Below are 13,090 nucleotides of genomic sequence, written 5' to 3'. Positions count from 1 at the left end.
ATATATATAAATATATGAGTTCTTTCTCTCTTATTGTTTCTTGCTGTCTAGCAATGAAGCAAATGCTAGCGGCTTGTCACTTGGGCCGGGGAGAATAAGTCCAGCCAGGATGGAGTTAACTCAGGAACCTGCAGTGGACATGTCAAAACGGAGACAAATTAATACCACCAGATGCATTCATCACAGCGGAGTATAATGAAATTACCCCTCAGTAGCTTTTGGGATTATTATCTTTAGTGGTCCAGACTGAATCATTTATTCTCCTCCGACCTCCCCCCTTCCCCCACCCCCACCTCCCGCATGTCAGCCTCCGCATTGATCATTCAATATATCTGCGAGCAGGCAGAAGGGACAAATACGTGACACAAGGCTTTTAAATCTCAGGTGGCTAAGGACTAGTTATTAGGGTTCTGGAAATGATTGCCAATTCGTTTCAGCAAAGAGCAATTCCTTATAGTGCTTTTTTGTTCCATCTGTTCAAGCAAGAGGGAATGTCAGTTCATTTTAATCTTCCCACCCCCACCCGCTCCTCTCCCCTCCCACACCTGGCAGGATCGCATTAGCTCTTTCTGATTTTAAAAACTGTCAATGTGTGAATACAACTGATGTAACAATTTATACAAATTCAGATCTCATCTCACCCCTCCTCTTCGACCGTGTCTACAGTCACCCCCCTCCCCCCACCCCCTCTCTCTCTCTCTCTCTCTCCCCCTGGCTCGGCATCAGGCTCCGTCGTGGTTAAGCGCTCCGAGACACTACCCCGCACGATGGGGTAGCGTAAATGCTTTTTGTCGTTAATAGTACTTTACATTTTACGTAGCGTCTCATTTCTCAAAATGTCGCAAAGCGCTTCACAGGATTTTTACTGCAAAGTGTAGTGACTGCGGGCGAATGTGACAGCCAATAATTCACACAAAATGTCCACAAACAACCAAAGGAGTGAATGACCCAATTTTATCTGGAGGATTTTTGGCCACAACCACGAGACAACCCCCCCCCTCCCCACCTTTCGAATAGCACAAACCACGGGGTCAGACCTTTTAACATCTACTTGAACAAGCAGAACCTTGGTCTCAAGTCTCAACCTAAAGGACAGGACCTCTGACAATTCAGTGCTCCCCCAACATCACCCTGGAACGTCAGCCTTGACAATGTTCACCGCATTCTGATCATTCAAGGCACGTCTCAAGACCCTCCTCTTCAACCGCTCCTTCGGCCACCTTCCTAACTTCCCTGCCCTCTACCCCTCTCTGATCCCAACCCCTCTGCTCAGGCCCAAATCCTTAACTGTCCAGCGCCTTGGGACATCCTCCCGATGTGAAAGACGCTATACAAATGTGATTTTGTATGGTATTGTAATCAGGAAGTACTTTTTCACACAAAGGGGAGTGGGAATCTGGAACTCTCTCCCCCAAAAGGCTGTGGGTGCTGAAGCAATTGAAATTTTCAAAACTGAGGTAGATAGATGTTTGTTCAGTGAAGGTATCAAGGGATATGGAGCAAAGACAGGTAAATGGAGTTGACCTACAGATCAGCCATGATCTAATAGAATGGAAAAACAGGCTTGTGGAGATGAATGGCCTACTCCTGTTCCAAGTTCCTATGATCCAGAGACTGGAGTGCTACCCACTGAGCCTAGCTGATGCTGAGACAGTTTGATGCGATAGGTGCTACACACACACAAAAATATATATATATAAAAGAAGTGAATTCTTTCTGAAAAAGAGCGATCTGTAAAACTGGATCACTCTGCTATCTAAACCCACTGTGAGGCGTTTTAGAGAACAAAAGCTAGAAGGACACAGCAACTGTCTATCCAATGTCCATTACCTCTTTAGATTTCTGGAACAAATCTAGCTTTTTCAGCCTCAAATGATTGTTACGGTTGGGTCTATGGTTGAATGCAGGAGAAACACCCTCTTCTGACAGCCCAACAGGCAATACCCAACAAGTATTGGCTTCAGTGAAGCCTTTCAGATACAGTAGAACCAGAGCACATGACCTGCGATTGAATAATAATGCTTGCATTTAATACAGCACCTTATCTTCGAGATATCTCAAAGGGCTGCCAGGATGGACCTTGGACTTCTTTCACCTAGCAAATTCGTATGTTCTTACACTCCCAAGCAATGCTCCTGGGATCTTTCACACAGAAATGGGGAGCTATCTTCTCCTCTCCTAACTCCACTTCTCCCTCTTCCGATTCTCTTAGGCTCCAGCTGCACACGTGAATTATCCAGTGAGCCATCGCGACAAATTAAGGTGACATCCCATTTTGTTTCAGGTCCAACAAGTGAGGAGGCCAGAGAGAGCGTGAAATGTACCAATTTTATGTTATACGGATATTTCGAGGTGGTTTGCAGTATGAAGAACAGTCACTACGATTTGCCATTTATTCAGGATAACCATCACTGGGATAAAATAGGTTTGAGGGAGTCCTATTGTGAACCCTCTCCAAACACTTCCAATGTCCTTTAGAAAGTTGTTAGTCAATTGTTAGTCGGTTGTTATTTGATTGGCGGATCACTTTCTGGGGGGTAATAATCCTTTATAAAAATAATAATTTGGTCACTTAATCACCGACTGTGTGTGGGACACTGCTGTGTGCAATTGGCTGCCGCATTTCGCCCACAAAATATACAGTCAATTCACTTTACAGTATATATTTTGAAGTGCTTTGATGTGAAATGGCGCTGTATCAAATGCAAATGCAAGGAAAGGCAAGGATTAAAGTACAGGGTCCAACCTGAACATTACCAAGTCAGTACACTTAAGCGCCTTGGAACATTCCCCCGACATGGAAAGCACCACATAAATGTCAATTTGTGTTGTATTACAACAAATGTGGCCTCACTAATTTATCTAATTTATACTGGACAAACCCAGTATAAAATACTAGGCTTATCTGGCAGCTACCCAACGAGATTGCTGGGTGACTGCCAGACAGACCTCGCGTATTGTTTTATTGACCGTGACTCCTCAAGGACAGAAAACCCTCAGTGGATGATCCAAATCACAATCAAGTCCTTCCCCATCTCTGCCTGGGCTAATGGGCAATGCTTGGCACCCAAGTTTACTTACCATTGCTGCATTTGTCAACACTAAACTCCAACTGCCACTCATTGGCCCATCTACTGAACTGGTTGGGCTCTTGTGTTCTGCTTCCAGTTAAATGTACATTGCCCCGTATATTATAATAATCATAATAATAATCATTGCACTTGATACAGCACCTTATCACGGTGTTGAGACGTCTCAAAGTGCTTCACAAAATATACTGTAAAGTGAATTGACTGTATATTTTGTGGGCGAAAAGTGGCAGCCAATTTTGCACAGGAGTGTCCCACAAACAGTGGTGGATTGAGTGACCAAATTATTCTTATTCATTTATTTGAAGGGATTATTACCCCCGGAAAAGAGATCTGCCGATCGACCTGTCGTGTGTGTTATCATCCTGTCGTGCCCATGTCGTTTCTTTAGTAAAATTCAAAAATGTATTTCTTCATCGGTACTCTATTAAATTTTTCACTCGGATAAATCTTGCCGAACTCACGACTAATTCGATCCTCAAGTTTTGTGCTTAAATCATTCCGCAAGGTAGCATTTTGTCCTTTTCTCACAGATTGTATCACTGACCTCGAACACCAGGAGCACTGACCTAGTTCATCACCACCAGAACTAATCACCTTATAAAAGTGTTATTTATCACCTTCCATGTGGTTTTATTGATTTCTGACAATATTAAAGCTCCATCAACATTAAAGACCCCTTTCGCTAAAATATTTTCTTGCTCGCGGAATTGATTTAAACTGTTTATCTATGCCAATTCTTGAGTAAAGGAAGTTAAAAAAAAATAATGAACGGCAGTTCATAAATTCTTTTAACAGGGAATTGGAATAGATGCTTGAAGACGATGAGGAGAAAGTGAGCGAGCGTGCGAGCGGGAGAATAGGTTTAGACGAGTTGACTCATGTGGGGGAAAAACAGCAGAACAGGCTCAATGGGTTGAAAACTCCCATTTCCATGCTATGTTACTTGACAAATAATAATAATCCTTGCATTTAATATAGCGGCTTATCATGTCGTCGAGATACCTCAAAATGCTTCATGAAATATACCGTACATTGGATTGGCTGTGCGCAATTGGCTGCCGCGTTCACCCACAAATATACAGTCAATTCACTTTACAATATATTCTGTGAAGCGCTTTGGGACGTCTAGAAGGATGCAAGGATTATTATTATTATTATTTTGTTGGCGAAATGCGGCAGCCAACTGTTCACAGCAGTGTCCCGGGTTTAATTCTCAAGCGGAGTGAAACTTTGGGCAAGTTTCTTTACTCCACACGCCTCTGTCTACCTAGAAGGAAATAGGAACCCAGACGATTGGCGGATTGCTTTCTGGGAGTAATAATCCTTTTTAAAAAATAATTAGGTCACTTAATCCACGACTGCTTGTGGGACATTGCTGTGAACAATTGCTAGTGTGATTCACCCACAAATACACAGTCACTTCACTTTACGGTTTATTCTGTGAAACGCTTTGAAACATCTCAACGATGTTATAAGGCACTATATTGAATGCAAAGATTATTTATTATTATTATTCTGTGTGAATGAAACACAAACATGTTTCTTTGTACCTGTCGCTTTTATGAACTCACAGGTGTACATGAGTTAGTGGGACTTGATATAGTATAATCTTGGGGTAGTGCGTGTGTATGTGTATGGGGGGGAGTGGGTGGGGGGGGGTATAAGAGATCCAGGTGGCATAAAGTTAAAGGAGGGGTGGAAGAACAGAGGACCAGTCTCACCAGGGAACAGGTCAGTTGGGTTTAATCAATGCAGCAAACCCACTAGAGAGAGATTCTTCCTTGCACTAGAGTTTGCGAAGGGGGCTCGAGCTACAAGGAGACGGTGAAGGTACCTGCACGAAGAAGGAGGAGATCAGCACGGCAGCCCAGGGATTCCCGTGGCAGGAAGTCTTCTTAGCGGGAAGAAGGAGCTTTCCTAAATTGAGGAGAAACAAAGAGGGAACAACACCTGGTGAGGCCTTTATCCAAATCAGCAACGATCTGACATTCAGAGGCTTTCCTCACATTCCTTTAATAATAATAATAATCCTTGCATTTGACATCGCGCTTTATCACGTCTTTAAGACGTCTCAAAGCGCTTCAGGGAATAGACGATAAAGTGAATTGACTGTATATTTCGTGGGCCTTCTCCCCACCCCCCAATCTCCCCAACTCATGAAATGAAATGTTGCAACTAGTAACAAGTGGCAGGAGTTTTAAGGTAATTATTAGTCCAACGTTGAAAGCAGCACAGAGTCAAGTATGTGTGAGCTGCATAGAAATTACATTTTCTGTGAAGCACTCTTGGGTGTTGGTTGCTCTTCAGGCTACAAGCAGCTGAAACAAGAGGAAATTGAAAATGTACCTATTTCACTGATACATTAGACCTGCTAAATAGTAAACGCCAAAGATTGTCACGAAAGTAGCGAAATTGAGCCTTTCTTCAATAAATGCCCGAAAATAAGAGCCTTGAAGTTTGTTAGGGACACAGCCGTTTACTTTAAGTAAGGGTGGATTCAACGCTGAAGTTTTCACAAAGGTGATTGGTGTCTGGGATGAGAGGACAGAGTTGTGACAGGAGACTGTGTTCAATGGAGCTGAGAGGGTTGAGAAATGATCAAATGGATGTGTTCATAAGTTTAAATAAATCTATGTAGGTTCTTGCGTTTGATATATTTCATTTCACGTGGGGAGATTGTCTCAAAGGCTTTCACAGGAGTTACTGCAAATGGTAATCTGCATACAGCAATGTTCCATAAACATCGAGATGAGCAATCAATTTTATTTAGGGGATTGTTGGCCGGGACACTGGGAAAAATTCACCTTCTCTTTTCGAATAGCGCACAATAGTTGAAACGACTCAAACCCTTTCACAGAATATACTGTGAAGTGAATTGACTGTGTATTTTGTAGTTGAAACGCGGCAGCCAATTGTGCACAGAAGTGTCCCACAAACAGTCGTGGATTGAGTAACCAAATTATTATTTTTTTTGAAGGGATTATTACTCTTGGAAAGTGATCCTCCAATCGACTAACAACCAGGTTCCTACTTGCTGCTCGGTAAACAGAGACGTGTGAAGTGAGGAAACTTGCCGAAAGTTTCACCCTGCCTGGGAATCCGGGTCCTCTCGATTACGAGGAGAGCACTCTAACCAATTCGCTGCACGACTCCAATGAGCCAGACTAACCACTAAATAAGAAAGTTTTTACTTTGGTTCCCAAGGATCTGCGAGTTTTCTTTAATTCGATTCTCTGTATTCATTGAGTTATAGAGATGTCAGCACAGAGGGAAAACTGTCTAGCAACAAGGCAATGTAAACGCAAGCCGACTGGAAGCACAGAGGGGGGAGGTTAGCAAGATTTCTTTGCCACACGAAGCGGTGTTAGGAGGTGAAACACGTTATGCCGAGTGGCTCTTGAAACCGCGTCAATTATATCATTTGAAAGGGAAATTGAATAGACACTTGGAAGAATCGCAAAGATAAAAGGCACAGAGAAGCAGCAGAAAAATGGGATTAACAGTGGATAGCTCCAGTGGGGGGGGGATCAGCAAGACACAAGGACAATGGGCCGAATGGCTTCCTTCTGTGCTGACGTTTCTACAATGCAATAAGTATAAAGAACATTGTATTATCCATGAAATACAACCTCTCTCCCTGACAAGACACCTCTGCCCCCCACTCACCCCCCAACCCCCATTGAGTCACCAGCAATGACACGGATATCTTTAAAACCTACTTCTTTGTCCCACTTTTTCAGTCATCCTTTCCCTCCCCTTCCCCCACCCCACCCACCATTGACTCCCAACCCCGAGCTCGGGTTCCAAGCCACGACTGCTCAGCGCCTTGGGACGTCCTCCAAACATTGAAAGGCTGCTTGTGTAAATATGCAGTCAATTCACTTTGCAGTATATTCTGCAAAGCGCTTTGAGACGACTTCACGGTGTGCTAAGGCGCTACATCAAATGCAAGGATCATTATTATTATTCTAAGAAAAAAATAATCTCCCAGCTCGCAAGCACGCGCAAGGTCCTCATTTGCACCATCTTTCATTACATTCTTCCTCCCTTTCAAACCGTCACAAAGCAGTTTATTAACCTTTTATCTAATCCTTCACCGTCCGGCTGGGAGGAAGGTTGGAGGTTTGATCCCAAACTCCCTGCCTTTCTTAGCAACATAATCGGAAAAGGATAATTGAGATGATTTGAAAAGTACAGCAATTACCCACGCCTTGGGTATTGCAATTCAAAGCTGACCTCATTCACCTCAGGCAACTCGGAAGCTCCGAGCCAATTCAGAAAATACCATTTCAACTGAGGAGCTTATTTTTCAGCTTCAATGGAGAAATGGTTACAAAACCGTGAACAATTCTCCATGAACAGGATAAATGGCAGTCAGGGTGCACTGTAATTTGCTCCACGCTCCCATCCTGGCGTTAATTGCAAGCAAATCAGACATTTTCCTCCCACCACCACACCCAAATTTTTTTTATCAAAACTCGAGATGATAATCCACAGAAGTTTCAAGCTGTCGTGTGGAGCGAGAGAAACAAAAAGCTCTTTTTTTTATATATATATATATATATATATACACACACATATAAAAAAGAGGGAGTGAAACACTTTGAAATTCCGGATTGCTATACACTTTCACAGGATCAGGTGGAGGCCATTCAGCCCCTCGAGCCTCTTCTGGCACTCTATTGGATCATGGCTGATCTGTACCTCATCTCCAAATACCCGCCTTTGCCTCGTATCCCTTAATACCCTGACCTCACAAATATCTATCCATCTCAGTCTTGAAAATTTGAGTGGATCCAACATCCACAGCCTTTTTGGGGGAGAGAGTTGCAGATTCCCACAACCGTTTGGGTGAAAATTTGCTTGAAAAAAATGCTTCCTTATTTCATTCCTAAATAACCTGGCTCTAATTTTCAGATAAAAAATTAGTGAGACAGAAGTTTCTCAGTAACAGAACATAATGAGAGCAAGCAAGAGAAGTCCACAAAATATCAGTTAATTCACTTTACAATATATCCTGTGAAGCACTTTAAGACGTCTTGAAGACATGATAAGGCACTATACCAAATGCAAGGATTATTATTAATTATTATTATTATTATTTGGGGAGAGAGTCCACTTAGCTCTAGGTTTTTACTCTGAGGCAGAATTTCAGAGCATTCAGTATTTAGCAAATCGTTCTAATTCAGTGTAGAATCCCACAAAGTTGGAATCTATCTGGGTCTCAAAATCCCCATCTCAAGGGTCCTGGTCAACAATCCCCCATACCAGACAAAAAAAAACTGTCACTCATTTCATTGCTGCCTGTGGGGCATTGGAGTTCTGTATTATAGTGGTTAGCAAGTGAGGGGACCCGAGTTCGATTCCCGATCAGGACAAATCCTTAGGCAAGTTTCCTTACTCCACACGCCGCTGTTTATCTAACAGTAAATAGGAACACGGTTGTTAAGTCGATTGGTGGATCGCTTTCGTGGGACTATAATCCCCCACGCCCCCACCCCAAAAGGTTGTCATTCAATCCAGGGGTGGAAGAGAAAGCAGCTTAAATATCCATGGAGAAACCTGAACAAAAATAAAAAGGAAATATCGTCAGGAGTTGGCTCAGGGATAGTATTTCACCAGAGAGTGTCTGGCCAGGGAATGGCAGCTCGCCAAAGACATTAAGTCTGCTGATGCAGCAGTTTTCTCTCTCTCTCAGGAACCTATAGATGTTTGCGACTATGTAAAATATCTCGTCTTCAGAGGGCACTGAGGGAGTGACGTATTGGTTTCCCGTAACAGCATCATAAGTCACTAAGTACAATTTTTTTTATTCAACATCAACTATCTTCTTTCTATCCTTCCTCATGTTCTTTATTTCTTTCCGTGACATGGTTTCTCCCCCCATCCTCACCCACACACACGACACATGGACACACACACACTGCTCCCACCAATCTGCCATCACTCTGTGTTCTCGTCTGTGCTGTGGCTCTGAGCACAAACCTCACTCAGGCTCCTATCACTTTGTATTGAGTCTTCAGTGCCTCTCTTTCTTTCTTTCTCTCTCTCTCTCTCTTTCTCTCCACACACTCACACTCGCAATAAACAATGGACGAACAGGCTGGTGAAGACACAATGCATCTCTGTTTCCAGCTCTTCAGCAAGAAACAAGTGAAGCCGTGCAGTCAATGAGATTTCATTATGAATCACAACACTAGCACCACAACTCCCCAAACAGGAAGTGAAACAGGTCATAATAATAACCTGGGCCAATAGAAAATTGCGGAAATATTTAACAAAAATTCCAGAGAAATTTGATGAATTTTGCAGAAGATTACAGGGAATTGACGATTGCTATTGAGAGGTACATTTTACTGCCAAGCTACATTTTTCTACACCTACACAGAATGACATACACATATACAGACAGACAGAGGAGAGAGAGACACGCACAGATAATTCATACAGAGGCACTCAAACACACATGCAGAGGAGAGACTCACAAACACACACAGAAGAGAGAGAGAGACACAGACGATCTCAACGCCAGGGCCTCGGAGTGAAGCGAAGCCCATTTCCCGCTCATGTTGCACTGCTAAATTGACGTGCGTTATAACAGGAAGCATAGTATTATGTCCCATCGACTAGTGGTTAGTGCGCTCGCTTTGGAAACAAGAGGACCCGGGTTCGATTCCCGAGCAGGGCAAAACCTTGTGCAAGTTTATACTCCTCTGTTTATCTAAGAGTAAGTAGGAACCCGGCTATTAGTTGATTGGCGGATCGGTTTCTGAGGGTAATAATCCCACCAAAACAAAAAAATGTGGTCACTCAATCCACGACTGTTTGCTCTACGCAACTGGCTGCCATGTTTTGTCCACAGTCAATCCACTTTGCAATATATTCTGTGAAGCGCTTTGAGGTGTCTCACCTACATGATAAGGCGCTACATCAAATGTAAGGATTATTGGTATTATTGTACAAACACTCTCGGATCTAAAAACGAGAGCAAAGGGAAAGATGTTAGGAGAAAAACTTACCAAATATATCGTCCTTGGCGAGCGCATAGAGGATGCGGGAAGCTCCAATCAGATTGCTCATGGCAGCTGACAAGGTTGAAGAGTAAATCCCAATGGTGACGAACGGACCCCAGATATTAATGTCTTTCAGGAAACCATAATTATATTGAAGCAGTTTTCTTTAGGGAATTAAATGAAAAGAAGTTGAGTAAGCCTTCCATTCGCTGTAGCACTGGAATCCTACCTCAACCCCTCCACCTTGCCACACACCCCCCTCCCCCACCCACTCTCCTTGCCGGTCTTCAGATCGCACCTGAAGACATTTCTCTTCGACCGTGCCTACAGCCACATCCCCTCTCTTCCCCCTGCTCAGCATCAAGCTGCAGCACTGTTAATAGTAAACCTGTGGAACAGGCTCCCTTGGGAGATGGTTAAAGCAGGAAACGTTGATTCTTTCGAACAGAGATTAGATAGTTTTCTTTGAGGAAATAACATTATGGGATATAGTACATGGGAGTTTGGGACATATGTGCAGACGACCGCAGGGAAAGTGGAAGGTGAACTAGATGGACCTTAGTCTTTTTTTCGTCTAACATTTCTTATGTTTTTATGTTTTGTGTCTCTGTGTGAAGGGCGCTATATAAATGCAAGTTCTTGTTGTGATAATGTTGAAACCTCTCGCGTGATGTATTCTGCGCACAGCCAACTCACATCAGGAGACTCTCATCTCTTGTCAAACAGTCTCACGGAACCTTTAACATCCGCTCGACCAGGGCAGACAGGACCTTGGTTTAACCAAACAAATGGGAGTCTTCAGTCATCACATCCCTAAGCTTTGGAACTCCTTGTCTCTATCTCTCCGTCTCACCTCTCTATCCATTTCTCTTTAAGTTCCACCTGAAAACCTACCTCTCAAGACTGTGTTTATGATCACCTTCCCCCCTCCCCCTTGCTTGGCATCCAAGCTTACCAGTGTGAACCAGTTGTAAATTCTCATCCAAAGCCCAATGGAGTGGTCACCATTTGGATGCCTATAATGAGGTACGAGACGTTACAAGGCAGTGGTTTGGGTCTATAAACTCAGACTCAAACTCAATAGTGCGTCTGGTTCATCAGATCGCCGCTGATGTCACTTCCTGCACGTGCTACACGCAGGAAGCTGGCCAGTCAATGGCAGAAGATGGACAGCACATCCACTGTTATCCCACAGAGCGTTAAAAGCAGGTCAAGCGCTCCGGGACGCTACCCGCGTGAAGGGCGCTATATAAATGCAAGTTGTTGTTATTGTCACCTTTAGCAATCTTTCCTGATCTATAGAACAAAACCAAATTGCGACCTCGATGCTAAGACGCAACTTTCTGACTGCCAATCAGTTCCAGCACTGAGGTCAGGTGCAACCTGACTTACGTTAATATTAATATTCACAAACAAACATTAGAAGTCATAATGTGAGGACTGACGTATGCTTGAGAGTAAATGTACTTATGCCGCATATTTATCGCAGCCAAATTCACGGCAATTCACCAACATGGACGTACCATAAATAGGGTCTCGGAGAGCGTGAATCTTGTTGGGTTCACACTCCCGACAATTCCCTCTCCCATCTTGCCACCCAACCCCCCGCCCCACAAGCTTTGTTCAAAAAGGATTGTTATTATTATTAAGCCTCCGAGTACTTTATGTCGTCAAACAAATTACACCTCAGCAATGAAACTCTCAGTCATCACTAAATCAGACTCCCAAAGCTCACCCGAATTAGAGCCTAAGAACACAAGCATTTGCTGACGAAAGAAGACCAAGGTCCAATCAGGTCGCTGTCCACCATCCCGACAGACGCTTAACATGTCGTGTTGCAAACAATACAACAACATAAGAATTTTCTGGAAGCTTTAGTTTAACACATTATATACATGTGCAACATATTTCCCCATTTTGCTCTCACCGCACGTTTTGCTGTCCTCAAAATGACCAATAATAATAATCCTCTTTTGATACGGATGTCCAAGTAAACATAATGTGCTAAAGTGATGTTCCTTAGCCTTTGATGTTCTGTACTCATTCAAAGAAAAACACGCTGAGCTGAACTGAACTGAGAATCCCAGCTCCATGAAATAACCATTGCTGCCAATTTGCTAGTAAATACAGCTCAATTCAGTCACATGCAAACTCCATCGTAGGTAGATATCAATTTTAAGAAGAATACATCAACAGGACAAAAACCATCGGGGGAGCTTAAAATAAACCAACGGTGGAATTACATCCTCCAGCTCCTTGGTGTTGAAATGCTACAGGTCAGCGTTTTTCAGCACAACTAATAAAACTAATGGTGCACATCTCACACACGCAGACACACGCACATGTGCGCACACGCGCCACAAAGGTAGGCGTGTGTCATTCAAATTCCATTATCCTATTTGTGCCTTTAAAACTTCAGCGTACTGAGGCACCCACATGGCTTGCATACTTATTAAGAAAGGTTTTGTTTTATGTTCTCCCGTCCAGACTGTGATGATTCACAATTACTGTACAGATTTGTACTGCACGCATTCGGTAAATTGGTTTTTCCAACTGGTCGAGTGCCTTGGGCCAGCTCGTAATAAAAAATGATTAACAATGCCTCAATCTCCCACGGTTTGATTAGATAAAATATATTCCGCACATCAATTTGTAGTTTTATTTATTACACAAAGGATCAGAGACATTTCCCAGGTACAATCCTCTCCTGCAGAAAATTAACGTTCGCTGCCAGTGTCACCGAGAACGCAATGAATCCAGCTTCAACTGGCGCATTGCTCAATGCTGCTGAACACTCCCAAGAGCAACCTGTGGGCTGTGGTGAAAAAATGCTCGAAGTGTAGGTGAGCAGCGTTCAACTGTGTTGGAACTCGACTGGTTCTCATTAAATGGAAGATGAGGTGGGGGAAATGAAAAAGCAGAAAGATATCAATTTAACGCTGCAAAAGTTAACAGATTAACACCAAAGTTGGGAGTTTCGTACAA

General features: G+C 43.2%; 1 protein-coding gene across 1 annotated transcript in view; it reads right to left on the bottom strand.

Annotated features, from left to right (window-relative positions):
• zgc:153039 (uncharacterized protein LOC767698 homolog) overlaps positions 1 to 13,090 on the bottom strand; it is a 46,068-nt gene that overhangs the window by 9,327 nt on the left and 23,651 nt on the right. Inside the window, exons 7-8 of the mRNA XM_042338973.1 lie at positions 10,112 to 10,269; positions 4,927 to 5,009 (exon numbers count right to left, since the gene is read on the bottom strand). Coding sequence (XP_042194907.1) covers positions 4,927 to 5,009; positions 10,112 to 10,269 — 241 coding nt within the window. The remainder of the gene's footprint in view (positions 1 to 4,926; positions 5,010 to 10,111; positions 10,270 to 13,090) is intronic.

The sequence above is a fragment of the Callorhinchus milii genome, unplaced genomic scaffold (genome assembly GCF_018977255.1).
Source record: "Callorhinchus milii isolate IMCB2004 unplaced genomic scaffold, IMCB_Cmil_1.0 Scaffold11, whole genome shotgun sequence".
Taxonomy (NCBI): domain Eukaryota; kingdom Metazoa; phylum Chordata; class Chondrichthyes; order Chimaeriformes; family Callorhinchidae; genus Callorhinchus; species Callorhinchus milii.
The sequence above is the reverse complement of the archived record's forward strand: the minus strand, read 5'-3'. Positions and strand labels throughout refer to the sequence as shown.